Source organism: Falco cherrug, chromosome 5, assembly GCF_023634085.1.
Source record: "Falco cherrug isolate bFalChe1 chromosome 5, bFalChe1.pri, whole genome shotgun sequence".
Classification (NCBI taxonomy): domain Eukaryota; kingdom Metazoa; phylum Chordata; class Aves; order Falconiformes; family Falconidae; genus Falco; species Falco cherrug.
The window spans coordinates 75,287,719-75,309,712 of record NC_073701.1 but is presented as its reverse complement, the minus strand read 5'-3'; the positions used below and the strand labels follow the sequence as shown (position 1 = coordinate 75,309,712).

General features: G+C 38.0%; 1 protein-coding gene across 2 annotated transcripts in view; it reads left to right on the top strand.

The window, feature by feature from the left end:
- The window catches only part of RSBN1L (round spermatid basic protein 1 like), a 53,599-nt gene that overhangs the window by 15,057 nt on the left and 16,548 nt on the right, over positions 1-21,994 (top strand). Inside the window, exons 3-4 of one of the 2 annotated variants that reach the window (XM_055710731.1) lie at positions 12,963-13,223; positions 13,542-13,606. In XM_055710731.1, the coding sequence (XP_055566706.1) occupies positions 12,963-13,223; positions 13,542-13,606 (326 nt within the window). Of the gene's footprint in view, positions 1-12,962; positions 13,607-21,994 lie in introns of both variants that reach the window. The other variant, XM_055710730.1, reaches the window with a different exon arrangement.

Genomic DNA, 21,994 nt, shown 5'->3' with positions numbered 1-21,994 from the left:
CTCCCGAGGTCACTCTCGCTGGCAGCACAACCCTGTGGTGCATCAACAGCTCCTTCTGGTTTTGCAACACCTGCAAAGTTGCTGAGGGTGTGCTCCGTCCCATGATGCTGGTCGTTAATGATGATGATGAACAGCATTGGCACAAGGTATCAATATCTGAGTTACTGCAGTAGCATCTGTCCTCCAGCTGGACTTTGTGCTGCTGATCGCGACCCTTTCAGCAGAGCAGTTAACCCAAGTCTTGAACCACCTCACTCTTCACTTGAGCAGGTCATGCTGCATGGCTTTTTCTGTGAGGATGTCACTTACTTAAGTAGACCAACTATTTATTTTTTAAATGTTATTTTCAGACTCAATGCTTTTGAAGTTAGGAACAAATTCCTTATATGTTTTTCTGTTATCTTGTCTGCTGTAGGATTTAATTTACAAACAAAAACCTGAACCCCCCAAAACAAACCATTGTATTCAAAATACTTATAGGTCAGAGGCATGGAACCCTGTAATTACAGCGTCATGTATTATACTTTAAGCAGAGCTCTGAGTAACTGTATTAACAACTACAACAGCTTAAAACCTGTGGTGAACAATTGGCTTAGACAATGAGGAATGTGTAAGCTGCTGACTTCCTGTGAAAAGAACAGATGTGGCTTTTCTTTGCTGAGCATGAAAGGAAGTTGGTGGTTGTGATACTGGGCAACACACAACTGCCTCAACGGTGAGCTCTTCAGGTTTTGTTTGCCTGTGTCTGCCAGCCTTTTGGGGTTTTTTACACTGTGTCCTCTTTCTATTGTCATTCAGCTGATAAGGTGGAAGCTGCAAAGACAGCAAGTCTTGTTACACAGATCTAATATGATACCTAATGGGGATATTTGGCCTCAAATGGTGCTTTATTTTCAATTAATATAAAAAAAGCCTATGTAGAGGGGCTCTGTTAGAACTCTTCTGGTGTTCTGAGCTAGTTGAGTAGCAGAATGGGTTCTTCTCACAGAACAGCGTTACAGCTTTGGGTGCCTTATTTCATAGATGTGATGTTATCAGCCAAGTATCATGTTTTAGGTGTTCTTTATGGTGTTGGTGGGAATTGTAGAGGCTATATTTGATTTGCCTGTATCCTGCAAAATTCGCTGCTATTTCAGGGAAAGAAGGGAGTGGTCAGGAGAGCAGTTGTTTAGAGCAGATGATACAAACCCAGTGGAGAGGATCCAATTCAGAACAGCAGCTCTGGATGTCTTCTGTGGGCCTCCAAAATCTGACTGATGTGCTTGTATGTGCTGTGAAGTTTGTGTAACGCTTCCTGATTCCTTCTGCTGATCTAGTTTTACATCCTGGAAGCTGAGGGCAAGGGAACAAAGGCAAAAGTGCTTTAAGATGAGACTTCTTGCATGTATTAGTGGTCAGTGCCTCTGACCTTCTCAAACGTTATTATTTCTTCATCTAATGTTATCTTCTTCCTGGGGAATAACAGTTCAACTCGAAGCCCTTTTATTCTGAGCTCAGAATTCCCTGTGTGGGCTTAGGAACAAAGGTTTCAAACTAATCTACTTTCCTCTTCTTTGGGTTTTAGGTTTTGTGGTTGTTTTTTTGTGCGTGTTAAGAGACTATACTGCTGGTCTCTACATACAGCTTGTTTCTTTGTAGGCATTAGATCTGTATCTTGTGAAATGTTACTCTTGACCATCTGCTGAATGCTTTTCTTCCTATGTTGTAAATCGTTAGTGTTTTGGGCTTTGTCTGTTTTGGTGGTTTTTTTTTTTTTTTTTTTTTTCCTGGTAGTGACTTTCATTGAGGAGGTGGAGGTAATAGCCTACTTGACTTCAGGCAGTTAAACTAGCTGTCCAAGATAAAAGGTGGCTGTTTATAGAAGATTAGGTCAGTACTGAGGGACTGATCCTTTTTGAGGAAGAGTTGGTGGATAGAGCTGGTCTTGGTGCCTTGAAATGAGTGTGGAAGATTTGACTTGCACTGGGAAGCCTAGGGATGTAAGCTGTTCATCAGCCCAAACTTGAATTGTGGTTCTATTGAAAGCAGTGATAAAACCTGCTCATGCTGGAGAAGGGCAACCCCCCAAAAAATGGGTATTTTTGCTGTTCCTGAGGCTGTTAAAGGAAATATTTGGCTCTGATGGCTTTTTTATACATGCAGAATAAAAAGAGTTTTTGTCGTCCTTTTCTACTTGGAGCTGTGTTCTCTGTAGAATAAGGCTACATAATTGCTCCTTTTTCTCTTAGTTTATGTGGAAGGAAGAGCTCAGTTTTTGGAAAAAAGCTGCTTGGAACGTGCTTATTGTTAAATCACTTAGTTCCTGATTTTGTAAATTTACTTTTCAAAATCTGCATAATGAAAACATTACCTCTTTAAAAAATTGAAAGTTTCATTACAAAATTTCACAGCAGGACATGGCTGAGGGTTACTAGAGGTCCTGCAGAAAGAAAAAGGATTAATAGGCTTATCTGTATACAGTCCCATTTGTGTTTCCCCTTTAAAAAGAAAAAATGGTATTTTTCTCATTATTATATCAGAGCACAGTGATTTCTAAAAAAGCAGTAGGAGAAATGCCTAGTGTGTGTTTCGGCAAGATTGAATGCCTCGGTTTATGGAACGCCAAAATGCAGGGAAGAAGGGAGAACCAACATCTTTATTGTGCTGGTATGAATGTCTGTAAGTGAATTGTTTTCTAAAGATTTTTTTTATCCTTCTGGGAGAAATTACACTTAATTGTACATTCTTAGGAACCTTTTAAATTTTTTTATAGGTGTGTTTTGCACAGAAGTAATTATAAAACCTGGTATATTTTAAGACGAGACCTACCTCTGAGTCATGCTGCATGCTTTTTTCTATCTGCTCTATTTTGTCTTTGTGTGCCTTTAGAGAAAACACTGAGGGATTTGTATGCAGTGTGTTTTAGTTGATGAGACATTGATAGGATGGGAAAGACTGGTGTAAGGGTGCAGGGGACACAACCCACAACGCTGATTTGCCTGTAATACTGACTTTGCTTCACAGCCCTTCAGCAGCAAGTTATCAATTTTTACTAATAAAATACGTGAGTAAAACACAGGCGGAATATGTGCTATGAGATCACTAAGAGCAGAGCTGTTCTAAATTCCAGTGGGCCTCCAACATTTGTTCAGGAAGAATGTATTAAATTTCTTTACCTTTTGTGTAGCTGGTGGATCGCTTTTCCACATTTTCTGGAGCTGTTTGCTCTTGGTTCCTTCCCATCCCTTTACACAACTGATTAATTTCTACCCCTGAAGCTACTGCAGCCTCCATTACTCCTTCAGTTCAGCTAGTCCTTTCAGTTGGCTCCATAAATCTTTGAAAGCTAAAATGAACCAGCAGTGTTGGACTTGAGCAGCCTCTGCTGTTGTCTGGGCAGGGTGAGACACTGTCAGTGCCAGCTGTGTTGGGATGGAGCAGGTGGTAGCTGGATGGAGAGCTGTGTTCTAATAGCTTTGAAGTGTGCATTGCTGGAGGTGGGGATCTGGAGCTTGTAGCAAGGACTTCTGGTACTGCAATGAAGAACAAAAGTCAAGTCTTTTTCTACCACTGCCTACAAAATCTATGCAGGTTAAAAGGTTTCCATATGTGTGACTGTTTTGTGTGTGTGTGGTTTTTTTAAGAATCTGAAATACTGATCTGAAGGCTGTGAGTATGAATTATGATAGCCTCTGTGTAGCGTATGCACATGTATTATTTGGTACTTCTCTTTATGGTGAAGACTGTGGAAATAATTGTAGTTTAATTACCTTACTTCAAAGACAAAGAATTAAAGACTCCAGAGAGAATTGCAGTGCTGTCACATTTATAGGAACTCTTTGTTTGAGAATAGTGTTTCTAACTCCAGCTTCTTGCTTAGTATAGGTAGCTAGGCTGGGTGCACAATAAATATTTTTTTTTTTGTCCTGTGCTTGTGTTGTATATGTAAAGTGGGTTTCAGTTCTGACTTCGATGCCACAGATAAAATACTGTCAGTCATTTAAAAAAACCATCTGCTTCTAATGTGGGTTACTCAATCGTCTTTAAAGTTCTTCCATAGGAGGATGAAAAATGCTGGTCAAGGAATGCATTTACTGCCTTTGCTGCTTGAAGTTGAAGGCTTCATTGAATTGAGATGATTAAGTTAGCATTTTTCACCCCATAGACTATTTTAAGATCCACACATGTGGAATTGCACAAAAAATTTTGCCCTGATTCACCTTATAGATTCTTATTGTTATACGCAGACTTATTTTGAACAGAAATATGCTGTTACACCTTCCCCCTCCACCAAGTTTCTATCCTTGTTTTCAGTCTGGGTGGGTTTTCTGTTACGGTTTTTAATTTGAATCTTAACTTATTTGGAGAGTAGAGATTTAGCAGTGTGGAAGGAATAATAGTTTGCTGTTTTTTTGTGTACTTTGTAAAAGTATTTTAAAGAGTCAATCTGTAATTTTACATACATGTATTTAATGTGGTAACTCTGGTGACTGGACTCTAGAGACTGCAAAGTTTACAACAAACACTATGAAAGTATAGAATTAACTGAAAGTATTTTAAACTTTAGATTTTTTAATTAATCACTTTATAAATTTCTGCTTATCTTACGATATCCCATTGAAGCTTTCATAAGTGCAGTTGTTGGAAAGAGTATGGGGCAAAGCATATTAGGATTTTCCTGTGTGGCTCTGGGTAAGAGGCAGTTATGTTAATGAGCTAAACATGGTAGGAGTCAATGTGTATCCTTGTAGCAGCTTTTAGGACATCCTGTGTTCTTATGTCTATAGGTGCCACTTTCTGAAAATCATGAATTCTCCAGGTCATTGTGACTATTCAACTTCCAGGAGGGCAGAAACAACATAAAATAGGATTATTTGATGTATTTCAGGCTTGACTCTTCTGATGTTTTATAGTCAAGCTTTCAAGCCTATAAATAGAACAAGATAGCTGTCAGTTCTCAGTGGTACTCCTGCTGTTTGGTTTGTTTCCTGGGCTGTGTAGTGAGACACCTTGAAGTTATACCATGTGCTGAAAACAAACATATTATCTTTTCAACCTGTCAGCAGTTGATCTTGCTCATTCTCCTTATTTGCAGAGTGACTGCAGAATTCTGTGTGCATGTTTTAACTCTATTGTTAAAGGTTGTTTTAACCCTTTTGAAAATCACTGAAAAAATTTCATAATACATGATGATATGTTAAAATCAAAATGGAAAATTCTGTCCGTTAATTATCTGGCTGCTACCAGCTTGAGGGCTTTTTAGGATCTAAAGGGCTTCTTGTGGTTTTTCTTGTGCTGGGTGGCTTTTTTTTTTGGTGTGGGTTTTTTTTTTCTTTTTTGCTACTGTAAGTGGCAGTGCCTCCAAGAACACTTGCGCTGTCTATGCATATTTTATTTACTGGTTGGTGGATGGTGTCTTGGCTGCTCGTATTCTAAGCTATTTTGTAGTTGTTTGTGGTTATGAACTTTAAACTCATTGGAAGATCCGGGGGGACACTTGTGGTTTGAACTGGGATTTCTGTGTTGGCTATTTAAAGACTTAGCCTGGAGAGCTGTAGCAAAGCTGGGTTGTCATAAATTTCTAATATGTCAGTAGCTTTAGTCTGAATTGCAGTGAGAACACTAGAAAATGCTTGAGTCGCGTGTCTCACCTTGTGAGCCTATGGGAGGAAGGTGAAGATCATTAGTTGGAAGTTACTTTTTACCTATCCCCTTACTGGAGAGTACTAGGTAGAACTTCTTGTAGTACTACAGTAGGAGATAGTTGGTACAGGACCAAGCTAAAGATTTAAATAATGTCTTGTAGCTGGTGACAAGAATATTCAGGCTGATCTCTCACTGCAGAACAAGTAGCGTAGCTGCAGTTAGTTGATACTTCTGTGACTCTTTGTGTGCCATAGAATGAGTAAGATGCTATGCTCAGTTGAAAAATGTAGGAAATGTGGTCCTGCTTAGGGCTCCTCTGCACTGGTGTTCTTCCCTTTGTGCTCCTACACCACCACCCCCACCCCCCCCACCCCCCGCAGCTGCTGCCCAGCTCTGTTAAACTTGGGTGACAGAGCCCTCCTAAAGTGAGGAAGTAAAAACTGACTGGTTACTGGCTGTGTTTAAAAAAAATGTATATCCCTTCTCCCTTCCTGCTACTAGCTGTTAGCTAGAAAACTGTGGGAACAGAACAATCTAGTGTTGTTGCTAATGTTGGGGTGTGGTGGTTTGTGTTTTAGTGTTTTTTTAAACTTCTAAAGTTCCTAACCCTTTTGGGACTGTGACCTTGAAGTTGAGAAACACTGCTGTAGTTGAAACAACTGAAGTAAAAGCTTTGTGGCCCCTGCTTAAGTAAAAGTTCAGATCAAATGATCTCATGGACAAAACACAACATAAAATCAACTTCAGGTAATTTCTGAGTTTTCTTCTTATAAAAACGCACACTTGGAAGGAATCTTTCCAGGGTTTGGGCTGTCTAGCACCAATTTAAATTACAAGTACATACCATCTAGTAACAATGGAACATTGGCTTATTTGCGTAAAATTAGAACAGTTCTGAGTCTCAGTCCTTAATGATGAGTCTTGCCCTGTGAGTGACAGGGATATTGTGGCACCACAAGAAAAAAATTTACTGTGTCAACCTTGAAACATCTACCCATCATGTAGATGTGTGCAGCAGCAGAACTGTTTGTGGTATATAAGGCCTGACTTGCCTAGAAGGTGGTTAAAAATTGTTTTGAGGTAGTTCTGTTATTGCTGAGTGTGTGCATGCACGAACAGAATGAACACAGGTTTCTATTCTTACGTTTTACTTATAAATCTTGCACTGTATTTTTAACTTCATCTTTGTGCAGATATTGCTAGCCAAATAAAAGAATAAGCAAAATTTTATTTTGCTGTTCTTTGGGCTTTTACACTCGGTGAAGTGTGAGCTCAGTCTGCTTTTTAACATTGGATCAAGGGGAAAGTTCCTGTAGATGTCTATGGGTGCTGAGGGTTTTTCTACCCACCCCTGTTACTCCTCATTCTTGGAGTCCCAAAGCAGTTCTCTCACTCACCCTAAATAAAAGACTTTTCTAATACAAGTGAAAATTCTTACTGCTCTTCTGTGTTTCTGAATCATGCAGCGAAATAAGGTTTTCATCTTGTTTATAGGTGTTTCCAGTAGCTGTGCTTGTCTAAATGCATCTGAGACACAGGATGTCGTGCATTGCAATATGGCTACTGTCTTGGCTGAAATTTAGATTCTAGCAGTTCTATGTGTGTGTATGTGTGCACCTTTATGATTGCTGGTGATGACTCTGAAACGCCTGTTTTGAAAGTTTTGGGTTGTGAGTGTGTGCCTGAATAGTAACAACTTAAGAGGTGGAGCAAGTTATCTTGCATGAAGTGCTGCGCTACTGCTGCCAAATCTTGCTTAAAACAAAGCTAGTTTGAGTATCTCAGTCTTTACAGTGTTTGGATTTTTATTTAGCCTTCTGGATTGCTTGCTTAAGTTTTCAACAAGTTCTGTATGTCTGCTGGGAGGTAACTTGATTACTGTCCTAGGGAGAAATTGAAGGTGACATTGAAGGCAGCTGGTGTGTGTGGTTTTTTTTTTGGTGTCTGTCAGCCAAGTGTCAAAGCAGCATTACTGGTTTTGGAAGAAGCAGCACATTTTGCTTTAAAGTATTTTGATATATGCAGCAGAGTGGTGACTGAATGAGTGTATTTCTGCTCCTCTCTACAGCTAATGCAAAAGAAGGAATAAGATGAAAGTACTTTATTGGGCATTGCTGATAGCAATCCCAGTATTTCCGCAAATTAATTCCTTTTGCTATTGAAGTCTTTGCAATTTCTGAGCAGCTTGAAACACCTGCTTAAGAGTGGATCTTTGAAATTCAGCAGAGCAGAACCCTTAGGTAGAGATGTGCAGGCATTCTGTGAAATTCTATTAAAGCTTTGCTGGTAAATACTACTAGAAATCAGTTTTCCATTTTGTGTTTGTATTTCTCAGGAAAACTTTGCTGTATGCAAAAATAATTGAACACAAATATTCTATGTTTGGGTATATGTTGATATCAAAGCAGTATTGGGAACAAGCATTGTACAGCACCACCCACATGCTCACTGTAATAAGGAAAGAGGGAAGAAATTGCAGTCTGATCTGTATTACAGTTAAATGTACTGGAATGCTATCTTTAAAAAGGTAAATTGTGTAACTTTAACCTTAAATGTGAAAGTTCAAACTTTTGGGTTAGGAAGGTTTCTGTTAAGGTTTGATAGGAACTTGGTCCTACCTCATATACATGCTAAGTTAGTGTGGGGTGTGTGTGTATTTTTATTTTACCCATAAAAAATTCAGCCTTCAATGCTTGGGGTGGGCAGATGAAGGTGTAGTGGGGAATGCTGCTAAGTAGATAATGGTTTGCTGCCACTGTTGAGGGGTGGGTTCTGCTGTTCCTCACTGCCTGCTGTCGGTGCTCTCCCTTCTCTAGTTCCTGTCTGACAATACAGGGAACCAATTCTGGTCACTAATCTAGCAGCACGGTGAATAGTTGTCTGCTGAGCCATTAAGTCAGTTTACTGTGCAATCGGATGAGCATCAGTCAGTACCAGGAATGGTACAGGACTGTGTGCCAGGAGCACTGGCAGAGTGGGAAGTTGGACTTTTCCCATCTGTGGCACTGAGCTCTTAGATTGCTCAGCTGTATCATATAGCCACGTTTGAAGGCTGAACAAATAATTATGAGTTTTAACATTTTTCCAGTCTTCCAGTATTCAATTTAATATTGCAATCTAATTTCCTCTGCAATGTACAGTGCCTACAGTATCTAAAAAATTTTTCCTATGTACATCATTTACTGCCAGTGTGAAATGGAGTTCTTGACAGAACTTGTCCTGTGTAGGCAGTAGTGTAAGCTTGTGTAAATGTGAAAAAGTCTCAAAACTACTAATTGGTTTTTGAAGTCATCTTTCAATTTTTGCTTCAAGTGCTTTTAGGGAACTGTCTGACTCTTGTTGGTATATATATTTTTTTAAGTCTTTAATTCTAGTAATTTTTTAAAAGAATCCCATTTGAAATACCTTTTTTCCTGACTTCCATAGTTTAAGGCTTTTTTTCTCTCCAGCGGCATCAGTAACTCAGACCCTTGGAAGAAGAGATTACTTTGTCTCCTAAGGATATACACTCCCCACTGGTTTTTCTCTCTTCCCAGTTGCAAGTAGTAGTTCAGGGGTTTCTGCTACTTCCCATCTTAGATCTTCTGGTGATGTAGGTTTTGGGTTGTGTGTTTTTGTTGTGTTTTTTTTTGTTACACAGCCTTTTGTTCTTTCAGTGATTGCTCTCTGGTTTCCAGGTGCTTCAGATTAACAATGGCCTCAGTTCTATCCTTGTTGACATGCAGAGATCCAAAACTTCTGTGGAAAAGAACAGAACTGTGCTAAGAGATGAGAGGCTGCTAGCAGATATTTATTTGGTTCTAAATTGTTGCACTGTTTTTGCAAGTTCTTACGATTTGGGAAAGTGTGTACTGATCAACTTCAATACTTGATATATGTGTAAATAGCATAACCCTTGTATTCTGTGGTCAAAAGTAGGAAGAGTCTATAGTATTAAAATGTTTTTACTTAAAGCTGAAAAAGAAAATTTCTTCTCAAGCTTGAAGGAGGACTGGGGTGGACACTGGAAAAATAATTTTTTTATCTTGTGGTTACGAGCATTTTTCCCTTTTGGAGATTTCATGGAGGTGATATGAAAACACAAAATTATAAATGTTTTTCACTTCAAAAATGTCTTAGTGTAATTCCTCCTAAAATATATAATAAACATTTATAAAAAGTTTGTACTCAAAACCAGTTGTAATCATATGTTTTATGTGAACTTCATATAGTTAGACACAGATTTAAACTCTGTCTGATTTTAATTTGATGTTATATTGGGTGGGTTGTGTTGTTGTTTCTGTCATAGAAGTGCTGCTGCTTTTGAGACCTTGGCTTTGCTCTTTTGAGTGCTGCTTATTGCTAAGCAGAATAAATAACTTTCAGCTGAAAAGTACCTACCACATCTAGTCCAACTGCTTGATCACTTCAAGGCTGACCAAAAGTTAAAGCATGTTAAGGGCATTGTTGAAATGGCTCTTAAATCACAGGTTTGGGGTATCGACCACCTCTCTAGGAAGCCTGTTTTGTAGTTTAGTAGTTTTGTAACCTTAAAAGGGTTTTGTTGTGGTTTTTCTTTTGTTTGTTTGTGGGTGGTTTGGTTTTGTTTTGCTATTTTTTTTATTGGCGTAGCTGCATCTGTGAAATACATTAAATGATGGATTAAAAAAATCAGCCACCACGTATTACCAGAGTTGTTGAATGAAATTGAATGTTAGTGAAACTTCTTGGAAGATACAATCAAAGGCAGGGAATGGGACAGATTGAAAGGGGAAATCGGATACTCTTCCTTCTTGTAATGTGGAAACAAAGTTGCAGTTTTTGAGGTAGTTTTGCACAGATACAGTTTCATACCCATATTGTATTTAAGTACTTTACATTTCAACTAGTAATCATGGAATGTAATAGCTGGATGTTCAGCAAGGGCATATAGATGCTCATCTTCAGTCTCTTTAAGGTTTTCTTCAGTGATTATAGACGTGGTAAACTATGAGAGAACAATTTGGCTCTTGCCATAGCAAATAGCTTCTTGCTTAGAAGCTGTTGTATTTATTGCCAGTTACATTACTGCTAATTGTACTCCAGTGAACATAAATCTGCAGCCTTTCCCAGCCATGCAAGAAGTCCCAGATCTGAGTGACCAGTCCCTACAAAAATCTGAACTCCATTTGAGAACAAGTCCAATGGGCTGACAGTTAGCCCCCCTGCTTCCCTCTGCCTCACCCTGCTGCAGCATTCAGTGCTATAATTCTGTATTTTCTATATTCAAACTGATAGAATATCTGAGATGTTTGACTTCTTTATGGTATCTATCACTGTAGCAACAAATTTTCATGTGTAGAGTGAAACAATTTTTAAAGGTAAAGCATTTTTAGGAGTTTGAAATGCCTTTAGACTCTTGGATGCTCTCTAGTTGTATGTTTCTGCAGTCAAGAGGTGGAAAGAAATGTCTCTGTATTTTGGTGTTTGGGTTGGGATTTATAAGCCCGTAATGCTGAACTCCCTACCATTGTAAACCATTTCTTTGTTTTTGGAACTGGTGCCATAATGACATCATTAGAATACCCCAGAAAGGAAGCAGTAGGTGATTTTCTTTGTTTGTTTTTTATCAGGTGACAACATTGAGGGTGCCAGGGCACTTGAGTGCAATGAACTGTTTTCAGGACTCCTCTAAGGTTGAGGTGGCTGGTTTTGCACGTGTTGCTGCTTTTTCTGGCCTGCCCGTGCCCACTAAATTTAGAGACTCTTGGGGCAGAAGGAAGAGGTTAACCAAGTAGTGGATATTGCATATACCAGATGAAGCAGTCCAGTTGCGGAGGTCCATGCTGGTTTTACATTAAATTGAGCCTAATGAAAGGACGGATTCTCATGAGGATACTCTGCCTTTTGGCAGTTGAACTTGGTCAGCTAAAAGTGAAGTTGTGCTCATAGAGTATGCCAAGACACATCTACTTTAAAGTGAAGGGAGTCTTTGTAGCTCTTAACTGTGTGGATAAGGTTAAGAAATCTTAGAGCCCACTTCCTTGTTTGGGCTAAATAAGAATTGAGTGACCCCAGGGCACACAAACCACCTCTTCCCCCTGCAGGATGAGAAGGTAGAAGCTAGAGAGATAACTAGCTCGACTGCCTCAACTTTAGAAATCCCAGAGGTATGTAGTTGCTGTCGTGAACCTCAAGAGGCTCAGACACAAATGTCTTCGTTGCTTGCTCTGCTTTCTAGTACCTGCACCTTCCATATGTGAACCTCTTAATTATCACTAAGAATATGTGATTCTATGCACCAACAGTTGTGAGTGGTTGGTTTGTTTGGTATTTTTTTAGGACTCTTGTGAATTACTTGGGCTGAAGATTGCAACCTGAAATTGGTCTACTACAGCACAGTAGTAGAGACTGGCTAACTTTTGTGAATTTGTAATTGTGTTTCATTGCAAAACTTAACTTCTAAACAGCATCTGAACTTGCTGATCTTGAATTCCTTGTTGTGAATATAATTTTGCGCTGTAACGTGACCAGTAATTTGATTTATCAAATTGTGAAATTATCTCAACTGCTAGACTTCAGGGCAGTGTAGTGACAGAAGTTTTTCTGGCTACTGCATTTATTACTTGCAAAACAAAACAAAAACCCCCAACCAACCCAAAACCAAGGGAGAATGTTTGCCTTGGGAATTGCTTGAACATGTTACCCCCAAATGAGTACTTTTTGCCTTTAGGCTATTACAGTTTGTTTTCTGTTCAGCTTGTATATTATGTAAACTTGAAGCTGATATCTCTTTTGTGAGGTTTTGGGTTTTGGTGATGGGTTGTTTTTTGTGTGGCTTTGTTTTAAGTTGTTGTTTGGTTTTTGTGGTGTTTTTTTAGTATGGGGTCAGTTTTCAGATGTTTCCGCATACATCTTAAAGTTTATTTAGTTCTGGGAGAATGACCATGTAAAGCCATCTGACAAGGTAAGTTTTGGCAGTGGCATCTTGTGAACAGCTTGCTGATGATGGTTGATATTTGTTGACTGTAAACCCCTTGTTTGGCCATGTTTGACAGCTGTCACATAATGTGTCTCAACTTTCTGGCACAGTGATTGCTGATAATCAGTTAAAGGGTGTGATTAAGGATTGTGACTCATCATGAAAGCAGCCTTGGGAAACTTTTTTTTACCCACCCCCCCCCAGCTTATTTCTCTGGCATAATGTGAATGTGGCAGGTGTCTCTTACTACTCATTTTCAGTAAGATAAATGTTGTGACCCTTGATACTGGTCTCTGGTCTGTGTGCCACAGTGAGGGTATTGGTAACTTTGAATCCTGATCTTTAAGTATGTAGTTTGTATATAAAGATAGTTAGATCTTTTTTTTCCTCTCAACAGGTGGGAAGGAGAAACCAAAAACCAGTGCAGAAGAGCTACAGATTAAAAAAGTTAAGAAGAAAAAGAAAAAGAAACATAAAGAGAATGAGAAGAGGAAGCGTCCAAAAATGTACAGCAAATCCATTCAGACCATCTGCTCAGGATTGGTTTCCGATATTGAGGATCAGGAAGCCAAAGGCATCATAGATGATCATCTTAAGGATTTCAGTGGGAAAAATATGGATCCCAAGAAGGACTGTGAGTCCAAGATACCAGAGAACAGTGAGTTTCCATTTGTCTCGTTAAAGGAGCCACGGGTTCAAAATAAACTCAAAAGGTTGGACACATTGGAGTTCAAACAGCTGATTCATATTGAGCACCAGCCTAACGGAGGTGCATCAGTTATCCATGCCTACAGTAATGAACTCTCCCACTTGTCTCCTGTGGAGATGGAGAGATTTGCAGAAGAGTTTGTGGGTCTGGTTTTTAGTGAAAATGAAAACTGTGCAGCTTACTATGTAATGGGTATTGTTCATGGGGCAGCTACTTATTTACCTGACTTTTTAGACTACTTTTCATTTAATTTTCCCAATTCACCAGTGAAAATGGAGATTTTGGGAAAGAAAGATATAGAGACAACGACTATGTCAAATTTTCATGCTCAGGTAAGAGGTTATACATTTTACTTTCAAACAACTGTGGGTTTTTTTCAGAATACAGTTACTATTAGCTGTGCTGTATGGATGTTGCAGAACACTAGAAACAAGGAAATTCTTGAAGTAATAAGTTCTGTAATATGAAAAGATAGGGACCCTATTAACTGAGATAAAAAATTGCATTTTATGGGGGAGGGGAAGTGTCTGCATGCGTGTGTGTGTAGGTTTCGCTGCATTTGTTTCTTGCAGCTGAAGCTTAACTGAGTTTTGGATGGTTAAAATGATTTAGCTGTGGCTATCTGGGTGTTTGAACTCTAGTTTATCTGTATGAACTTCTTCAGAAAACTGAAATGTTTTAATACATTAGAACTATGTTATCCATAAAGTCTCTGTGGGTCACAGTTAATGAGTTGTTGTATTTGTACCTTGAGGGTTCTAAATTCATCCTTGACCACCATTAAGTTCTCCTTTAATGTAGCTCCTAATTTGATCCTTACCCCTCCACATTTCCCCCCAGTTAGTTGTATTCTCCTGACAGCTGTTATGTGGCAAAATGGCAGGCAGCTTTTGAATCTTTTTATTATTTTTGTTGGGTTTATTTTTTATTTACTGGAGAAATGACCGTATACTCTTTTAACAACAGCTGCTAATTAAACATATCTTCCACAGCAAGTTAATAGATAGCAGAAATTAACATTACTGTTTCATATAAATTAGTTCTATTTCAAGCCTTTTAAATTCAGGGGCAAAAAAAGTAGATTGCCACCTTGGTGATGAGCTGGTTGTGTAAAGCCCATACAGATATTCTGAAACCATTTACGAAGGAACTCAATCCTGTTTGGTGTTTTTTTTTATTATATCAACTTTTCTCACAATTGTCTCTGTAACTCCCTAGCTGTAAATTTAGAGGTTGTATGAAGCACCTTTAAACTTCTAGTCTTTTAAGGTGATTATGAAGAGTTCAAGTGTAAGTTGTCATCTTTTTGATGAAAAACGTGTTTCTTTTCCTTCAGCTATGTAAACATTTGAATGGAATGCTATTGCATTATTGACAATTTTGAAGTGTGTGCTATCCACAAGGATATGCAGAACTGAAATGTTGCTGCAAGAGAGATCTGCAGTGGTGGTTAAAAATCCATCCATTGCCATGGAATATGAATATTCTGTGAAACATACTCACTTTTTTCTTATTGTTTTCAGTACGAGTCATTACATTAATATTAAATACCACAGAACTTACTATGGGCAGGTACCCAGAGCCACCCTGTCTTAGGTAATTTATATATAAACAGCTGTATCTGTTCTTGTATGTTGTCCAATCTGTTGTCTTGGGCAATATTAATGCAAGTATAGCTGTGTGCTAGTATCTGCCCTAAAAGAACAGTTTAGAAACCCCCAATTGTAATTTTGTGGATTACGGTGGATTTATTTTACAGAAAGGATGGATTAACTTGGTATTGCAATGGTATTGCTGTTATCTGTAGTTAAATCAGTCCTGTGGTCATTTGGGTTGAGATCATAATTTCCCATTTTTCTGTGAGTGATGGAGAAATGGTGGGAGAATGTAGTAGATAAAGAAGCCAAACTGTAGTGTTATGGCATTCAGCTGGTCACCTTCATCATCTGTTTTACAACCTGTATTTTACTTGGCTGGATGCTTAGTTCCTGTATCTTCTTTTCCTTTGTTTTCTTTCAGTTTTCCAGTTAGTTTTCGTAGCATTTTATCACCTGTCAGTTTGGTTGGTTGACAGAAAATGCTTGGCTGCTTGTATTTTTGCTAACGTAAAGTGTAATGTGTATAAATAATGTATGCAGATGTACACCAGACTTACTCTGGCGTAAGATCTTCCGTGCAGCATCACTGTTGCCTGAAATATTTAAGTCAGTATCTTGGTTGCCTAGCTGTTAATTCTGTTTTTCCTTATTTCATTATATTTTTGGTTTAGGTGATCTGCTACAGTTGAAAGGCTTTGTTAGCTTAGTATCTCCATTCTGACTGGAGACAGTATCAAAGATGTCTAGGAAGGAGTATGGGAGTCTAATAGTCATAGTGATGCTGTGTCAGAATGCACATCCTCCAGGGATATGACAGGACCATTTCGAATCGGAGTTGTGAATTTTGTGGTTTTAACTTTTCAGCTGTATTTTTTGCCGTGTGTGTAAATTTGCGTCATTAGTATGAGTTACCTCTGTTTTCTGCCTCTACCTTCCTTTATGAAAGGTACTAAATGATTGCATAACTGTTATATTTTGTGCAGATGGACAGTATTCTGTCTCTGTGAGATTCTGCGTGAATCTTTTAAAAGGGATTCTAATGTGCTGTTGCAGCGCATTTCAGTGACATTTTAAATGTAGTTTTCTGTTCCTACATGGCAAAAGCTGTGCTCAGTGTTGTCTCGAGCTGCCTGAGCAATGTCTAGCAGTTGTTATATAGTCTCAGTTGAGATGTGAGTAATTTTCTAATGTCTAAATAGGAGCTCAGTTTTATCGAGTCTGCTTTGAGTATCTATCTCAACCTTCTTTAGCCTTAAGAAACCTGGATATTGCTTCGCTAATTTTAACTAAAACACTGAAATGAGGCTCCCTTCAGTACATGATGTTCTTTGGTTGTTTTTGAGAACTGATTGTAGCACATGTAATGTCTGACAAACATAAGCATTTAAAAAGTATTAAAAAAATAAAAAGGATAGATGAGCTAACCCTGAAATGAAGTATTATGTTTTATCAGGCTTTGTATTTTTCAAGGTGATTCTTTCAGTATTACTCAATCTTTCACCCAGTCTTGTGGCAGATGAGGTTTTTTTTTTGGTTTTAAGTAACGCATATTTTCAAATCGGTGAGTTCTGGGATAAGAAGAAAATTCCACAGTGAATTCTATTGGCAAGATTAAACCTGTTGGGGTCCTCCTAAGTCTGCCTGGAAAGTCTGTATCTCTCAAGTAATTTACTTAGTTTTCACAATTGTGGAGTTGAAAATGAGCTCCTTTGAACTTCCTTCCCGATGTACCTGTGCCAGACAGAAGTAATGTAGTTTCACTTGTGAGGAGATCAAAAGTGGGCAGAAGCTTATGAGAATAGTTAACAGCTGGCACAGGAGAGAGGAGTTTGTGTTGGACCTGGTTCTGTCTCATCAGAATTAGCTTTTAAGTTGGGGCAGGGGGAGTGGAGTTTTGCATCACCTAGTTTGGGCCTATGTTTAAGTAGTCCTTAATTCTTTAAATTCTTTAGGTTAATGGAACAGTTCTGTTTCTGTGAACTGCCTACGGTAAGGCTTGGTCAGACTGTTTCAATAATAAGGCAAAATGGAATTGGTCTGAGTATCCTTGTAGCCAGTAGTCACTCTTTCAGGTGATGGAAAACTGTTTGCTCTAGGGACACCTCTGGGCTCCATCATTTTGTAGATGGTAATAGCTGCCTCAGTTACCTGATAGCTATGAATCTTACTTGCCAGTTTCTTACAAGGATTTCAAAGAACATAATCAGCTTTTACCACCTGCTTGCAGCTTACATCAGTTCAGTTAAGCTAAGCTGTTTGGTGTTGAGGCAAATGCTTCTAATATCTTGAATCCATTACTGTGCCCTCATGCTGGCCAACTGTAAATTTTTATTGCCTCACTGAAACCTCAAAGCACACATTTCATATTTAACTGTAAGTGTGGAGTCGATTGGATTCACTGTGCTTCAGTCTTGTTCCAGAGGCAACTTTTTAGTATATGTGAACAAAAATGCCCAACAGACCCCAAAATTTCTGTGCTTCAAGACAAGATTTGACTATTTTAAAGCTGTATCTGACAAGTGCTTGTCTGACTTGTTTGCTGGAGATCTCTAGGTGGTTTCACACTTGCCAAAGAAATCTGTTGAAAAATCTTTTTTTTTCCTTTGTCCTCTTATCTTAATCCTCCTGCGAGTCTGTTTATTCTGATCTTTAGTGGATAAGGCAAACAGTTTATGCCTTTCTGTCCTGTTCTCTTTATTTGAAGATTGCTTAACAGCTGCCCCGCGCGCGCCGCCCCCCCCCCCCCCCCCCCCGCCAGTTTGAGTCATTTGAGTTATTTCAGTCTACCATTGTGTTATATCCTTATCAGTCTTACTGCTCTCCCCTTATGCTCTCTTCATTCAGCCTTATTTTTCTTAAAATGTGCTACTGAAAATGGACAGTGTCTGCCTGATATATTGTCAAGGAGTACGAGAAGATTGCTTCAAGTCTCTTGCAAATTATTGCTCTGTTATCTATTCCTGCCTTTTTCAGAGTGGTTGAGGATCTGCTGTAGCAGCAGATCCTGCTAAGCTGAATCACTCCCTTTTTTGTGTTTATGCAGTTCATTATATATTGCTGGGTGTAGTTCTTTGCTTTTATTCAAATTGAATTATATCTTATGTATTCAGAGCCCTTCTCCGTTTTATCTAAGGTCTTGTTAGTTTTGATCCATTCCTGTAGTGGTCTTGCAGCTTTGTGTTACCTGCAGGTTTCATAAGCATATGTTGTGTTCAAAGGTAAGATCCTTGCTGCGTGCCCCACCGTTGGCCCTCTCATATTGATAGTTACGTGAACACAGACAAATTAAAACTGCCAGGGGTTTGCTGTTACTAGACCATGTTTCTGTAGCAGTTCTGAAGACATAATGCAAATGTCAAATGACAAGGTGTGTACTGGTCTTTTGAAGAAGCCTATCCTGTCATAGAAAGAAAGGTTAGTTTGACTTGATTGGGATACTTTTTTGACATTTCCATACTTATTAGCTTTTACAGTCTTAATTTCTAGGGGGTTAGGATGGGAGTATCTAGCAAACGTTTTTTCTGGAACTTGAAACTAGGCTAAATGGTGTCTGTGTCTTGCTTCTCTTGATACCTGCTTCTTTAAGATGGTATGCTTATCCTCTTTCAGCTTTGAAGAATCTGTTCTGTGTTTTTGAGTTGTCATTGATTTATTAAAGCTTGCTTACTACCTTCGTACTATGTGAGGATACTTGTCATTAAGCCTCTTCAGTTTAGGAAAAGTCACTTGTATTTTGCACTGCTCATTGTGCAGTTAGACAAATTGTCAGAGCCAGTCTAGCACCTGTTGCTGCTAAAAGAGAATGTCCTTGCTTCTTTCTACCCAGATGCGTGTTCTTGTGCAAAGCTGTTGTGCTTCTCTAACTGGTGACCCAGTTTGTTTTGTGAATCCAGCAGAAAACTTAAAACCAGTCACTCAGGAGCAGGTTATTACTGAGTTAGAAAATTTTATTTACTATGCTAGAGGTAACTCAAGGATGAGTATGGGACTACACAATCCGCCCCATTCAGTAACAGCAGTTAATTTGTATCTTCAGAGAAACAATTTCTGTTGTTTGTTTCCTCGTCGGAAGTAATTTATTCCATGTTGCCTACGTTAACTGCGGTGAACACTGGATATTCAGATAGCATAAAGAATAAGTGTTTTGGAGGAAGAAATGCAATAGTAGTGATAGTGCATGTTTGTGTTGTGACTTTCAAATGAGTGGTTTTCCTCACTTCTTGAAGTTTGGGGGTAAAACTCTTTATCAGATAATTCATAAGACTATGTGTAAAAGACTTTATTGATAGATAACAGCAGCTTATTGTTTTCCAAGCAAAGAAAGTTTTCAGTTACTGGATACCATTCAACAAGGAATCAATTCACATGGAATGCCATTAGAAATCTACCACATGCTCATTTGTTTTCCACTTGGAGAATAGTTATCTTTCTAGATTGCTTTTTGACAGTCTCAGCCACTAAATATGAAGTGATAGTTCTATGTTACTTTTTTGGTTGTATAGTTTGTATTAACAAAAAAACAAACCTAAAAAACCTCCTAGAGGTTTGTACTGGCAGCTTGGACAGGATCTGAGACTGAACCCTGTCCTGCTGAGTGAAAAGAGCATGATAGCTACTCCACTTTCACAAGATTATTTCCTGTGAAGGTATCTAATTGATGCTATTTTTTTTTTAAATTCCTTATAGACTGCTTCACTGTTTGTGTGTCATCAGAATTCAGAATAATAGGTTATCTTGCTTTTAAAAATGTCTGTCCATCCACTGCATTACTCGAGCATTTCATCTGCAAGCTGAAACGTGAAGTGATAAACTACAGTCATAAAAGGGTACTGGTGGAACTATACTGCAGTAAAAACACTAGGGTTGTATTTCCAGAAACTTCCAATTGGGTAATTGTATATTTATTGAAATTGAAGCTTAAATGACAATGAATCACCTTGTCACCTTGTGATTAATGCTGTAACTTTAAAGGCATCTCACTTTGATATGAAAACCCTGACTTAAGCAAAAAAAGAGGAGGGGGGAAGTAGTATGAATTATATGTGGTTTAAAAGTAAATAGTAGCAAGTACATTTGCAAGTATTTTTAAACTCAGAGCCATTTTGATGAATATTTAAGTGAAATTTTGATGTTTCACTATCAGTTCCCATTTGGAACTGAAAATATATGTAAACATTTTAGGATTTGAAAAGAGTTGGCAAGGAACAGAAAACCATTTGGCACTTTTTTCAAAATGTTCCAGATAAGAAAATAATGCTACATTGCTTCTTCATGACTATAGCATTTGAGATACCAGATTTAGAGAAATAACAGTGAATGTGAAGCTGGATTTTTTTGGTTCTATGAAACATTGCTTGTGCACTTGCATAGTGAAATGAAACCTGCTATTTCCTCTGATCTCCCAGCATATTTTTATGGTGATTATGGTGATTTAATGGTTTTGTTTCTTTTGTTGGTCTTTGGGGCTTTCTTTGTGGGTTTCTTGATTTTTATTTTCCTTTCAGTGGGTTTGGATATTTTTTTGGGTTTTTCTGTTAGTTTGTTCTATGAAGGCTGCTTTTCCAGACCTCCTGGTTTTAAAGCTAAAAAACTGAAAGAAATTTAAATTTTAAAATTCTCACAAGAAAATGTTAGAACTTCAACTGAAAAAAACCCACCACCCTACTGTATTAAAAATAGGAATTCAGTTGTAACTTGCCCTAGTTCATGCGTGGGTTTTGGGGTTTTTTTGGTTTTTTTTCTGTGTGTGTGGTTTTTTTTTTTTGTTAAAAAAAAATCAGTCTACTGAAATGCTTGCTTTCTCTGGACACTTCCTTCCAGTTTGTTTCTCTTCCAAACAGAAAATGGAAACATCTTTAATATACAGTGTCTAAAATGTTTGCTATTTGTAGAATGATAATGCTAAAATATATTGTTGTCAGTATTTTATGTGTATATATTCAGATTTAGTCTTCAGATTCTTTTAGGCACAAAGATGTTTATTGCAAAATATTTGCTTTTTAGCACTCATTACTTAAAACTGAGCAAGTTCAGTTACACTAAAAAAATCCGTTGATGCAGTACTAGTTGTACAAGCAGGTAATTCTCAAGTTTTACTAATTCTAAATTCAGTGGTGGTTCTACTGTCATAATTTCCCGTTACCTTGATGCAAGAGAATGACAGTCTCCTTTTGTGTGCTTTTAGGTGACATACTTCAAATTTAAGCTATGCAAGAAGAAAGAAGTTAGGCTATGTTGTATTTATTTGGTTATATGTTTCTATTTTACTTGTCCGTTGTATTATACTGGATTTCATTCATGTTTTTTTTGCATATGTGTATTGATTCTGTTCACAATGCCTGCATGCTAGAAGAACTGCATGCTGTTTATTTGAGCACATTTATAACATTCTAAAAACATAGGCATACAGTAATGTAAAACGACATTGAGGACGATTATTTATAGAAGTTGTATAATATTTGATTTTTGTGGTCAGCACATAATATATAGAATTCGGTGAACAAGTACTGGTTTTGGTACATCAGTATTGTTTTTGTGAGTTCAGAAAAATACAGAGGAAACTTCCCTTCCTATGAACAAAGCAGCCAAAGGATGCTGACAGTAAAAGGAAAGTGTTGCTGTTATCTGATATGCCATAGATTAGACTTAATTTGTTGTTGTCTTTAAGAGGATTAATTTTACTTGTCATGGTCAAACAGTGGAAGGTGTTCAGTGTTTTCACATTATTACTTAGTAGCAGTCTAATTTTTGAGTGAGTGAAAATTAATTTTGTTTGCTAGCTAGTTCTTCCCTCCACAAATGACCTTACCTTTTTATATGTTTTTCTAATTCTTTAAGATAGTGTCATCTAAACAGCAACTCCTGATCTGAGTCTAGAGTTCAGGGTGCTATATTCCATGGAAGATAAGAGATAGGAGTTACTTTTCATTGCCAACAGCTGCCTCCTCTTCCAGATTCCCTCTTGCTCTCTCTGGCCAGGCATTAGTCTTTATCAGCTATGTCTTTATTTAATTCTTATTTACATAATGTTCTTAAATTCAAGTAATTGTGGGTTAAAGTCAGATCCATTCCCTAAGATGGCTCCCAGTCTACCTTTTGAAGACAGTGCTAGCAGGAAAGAAG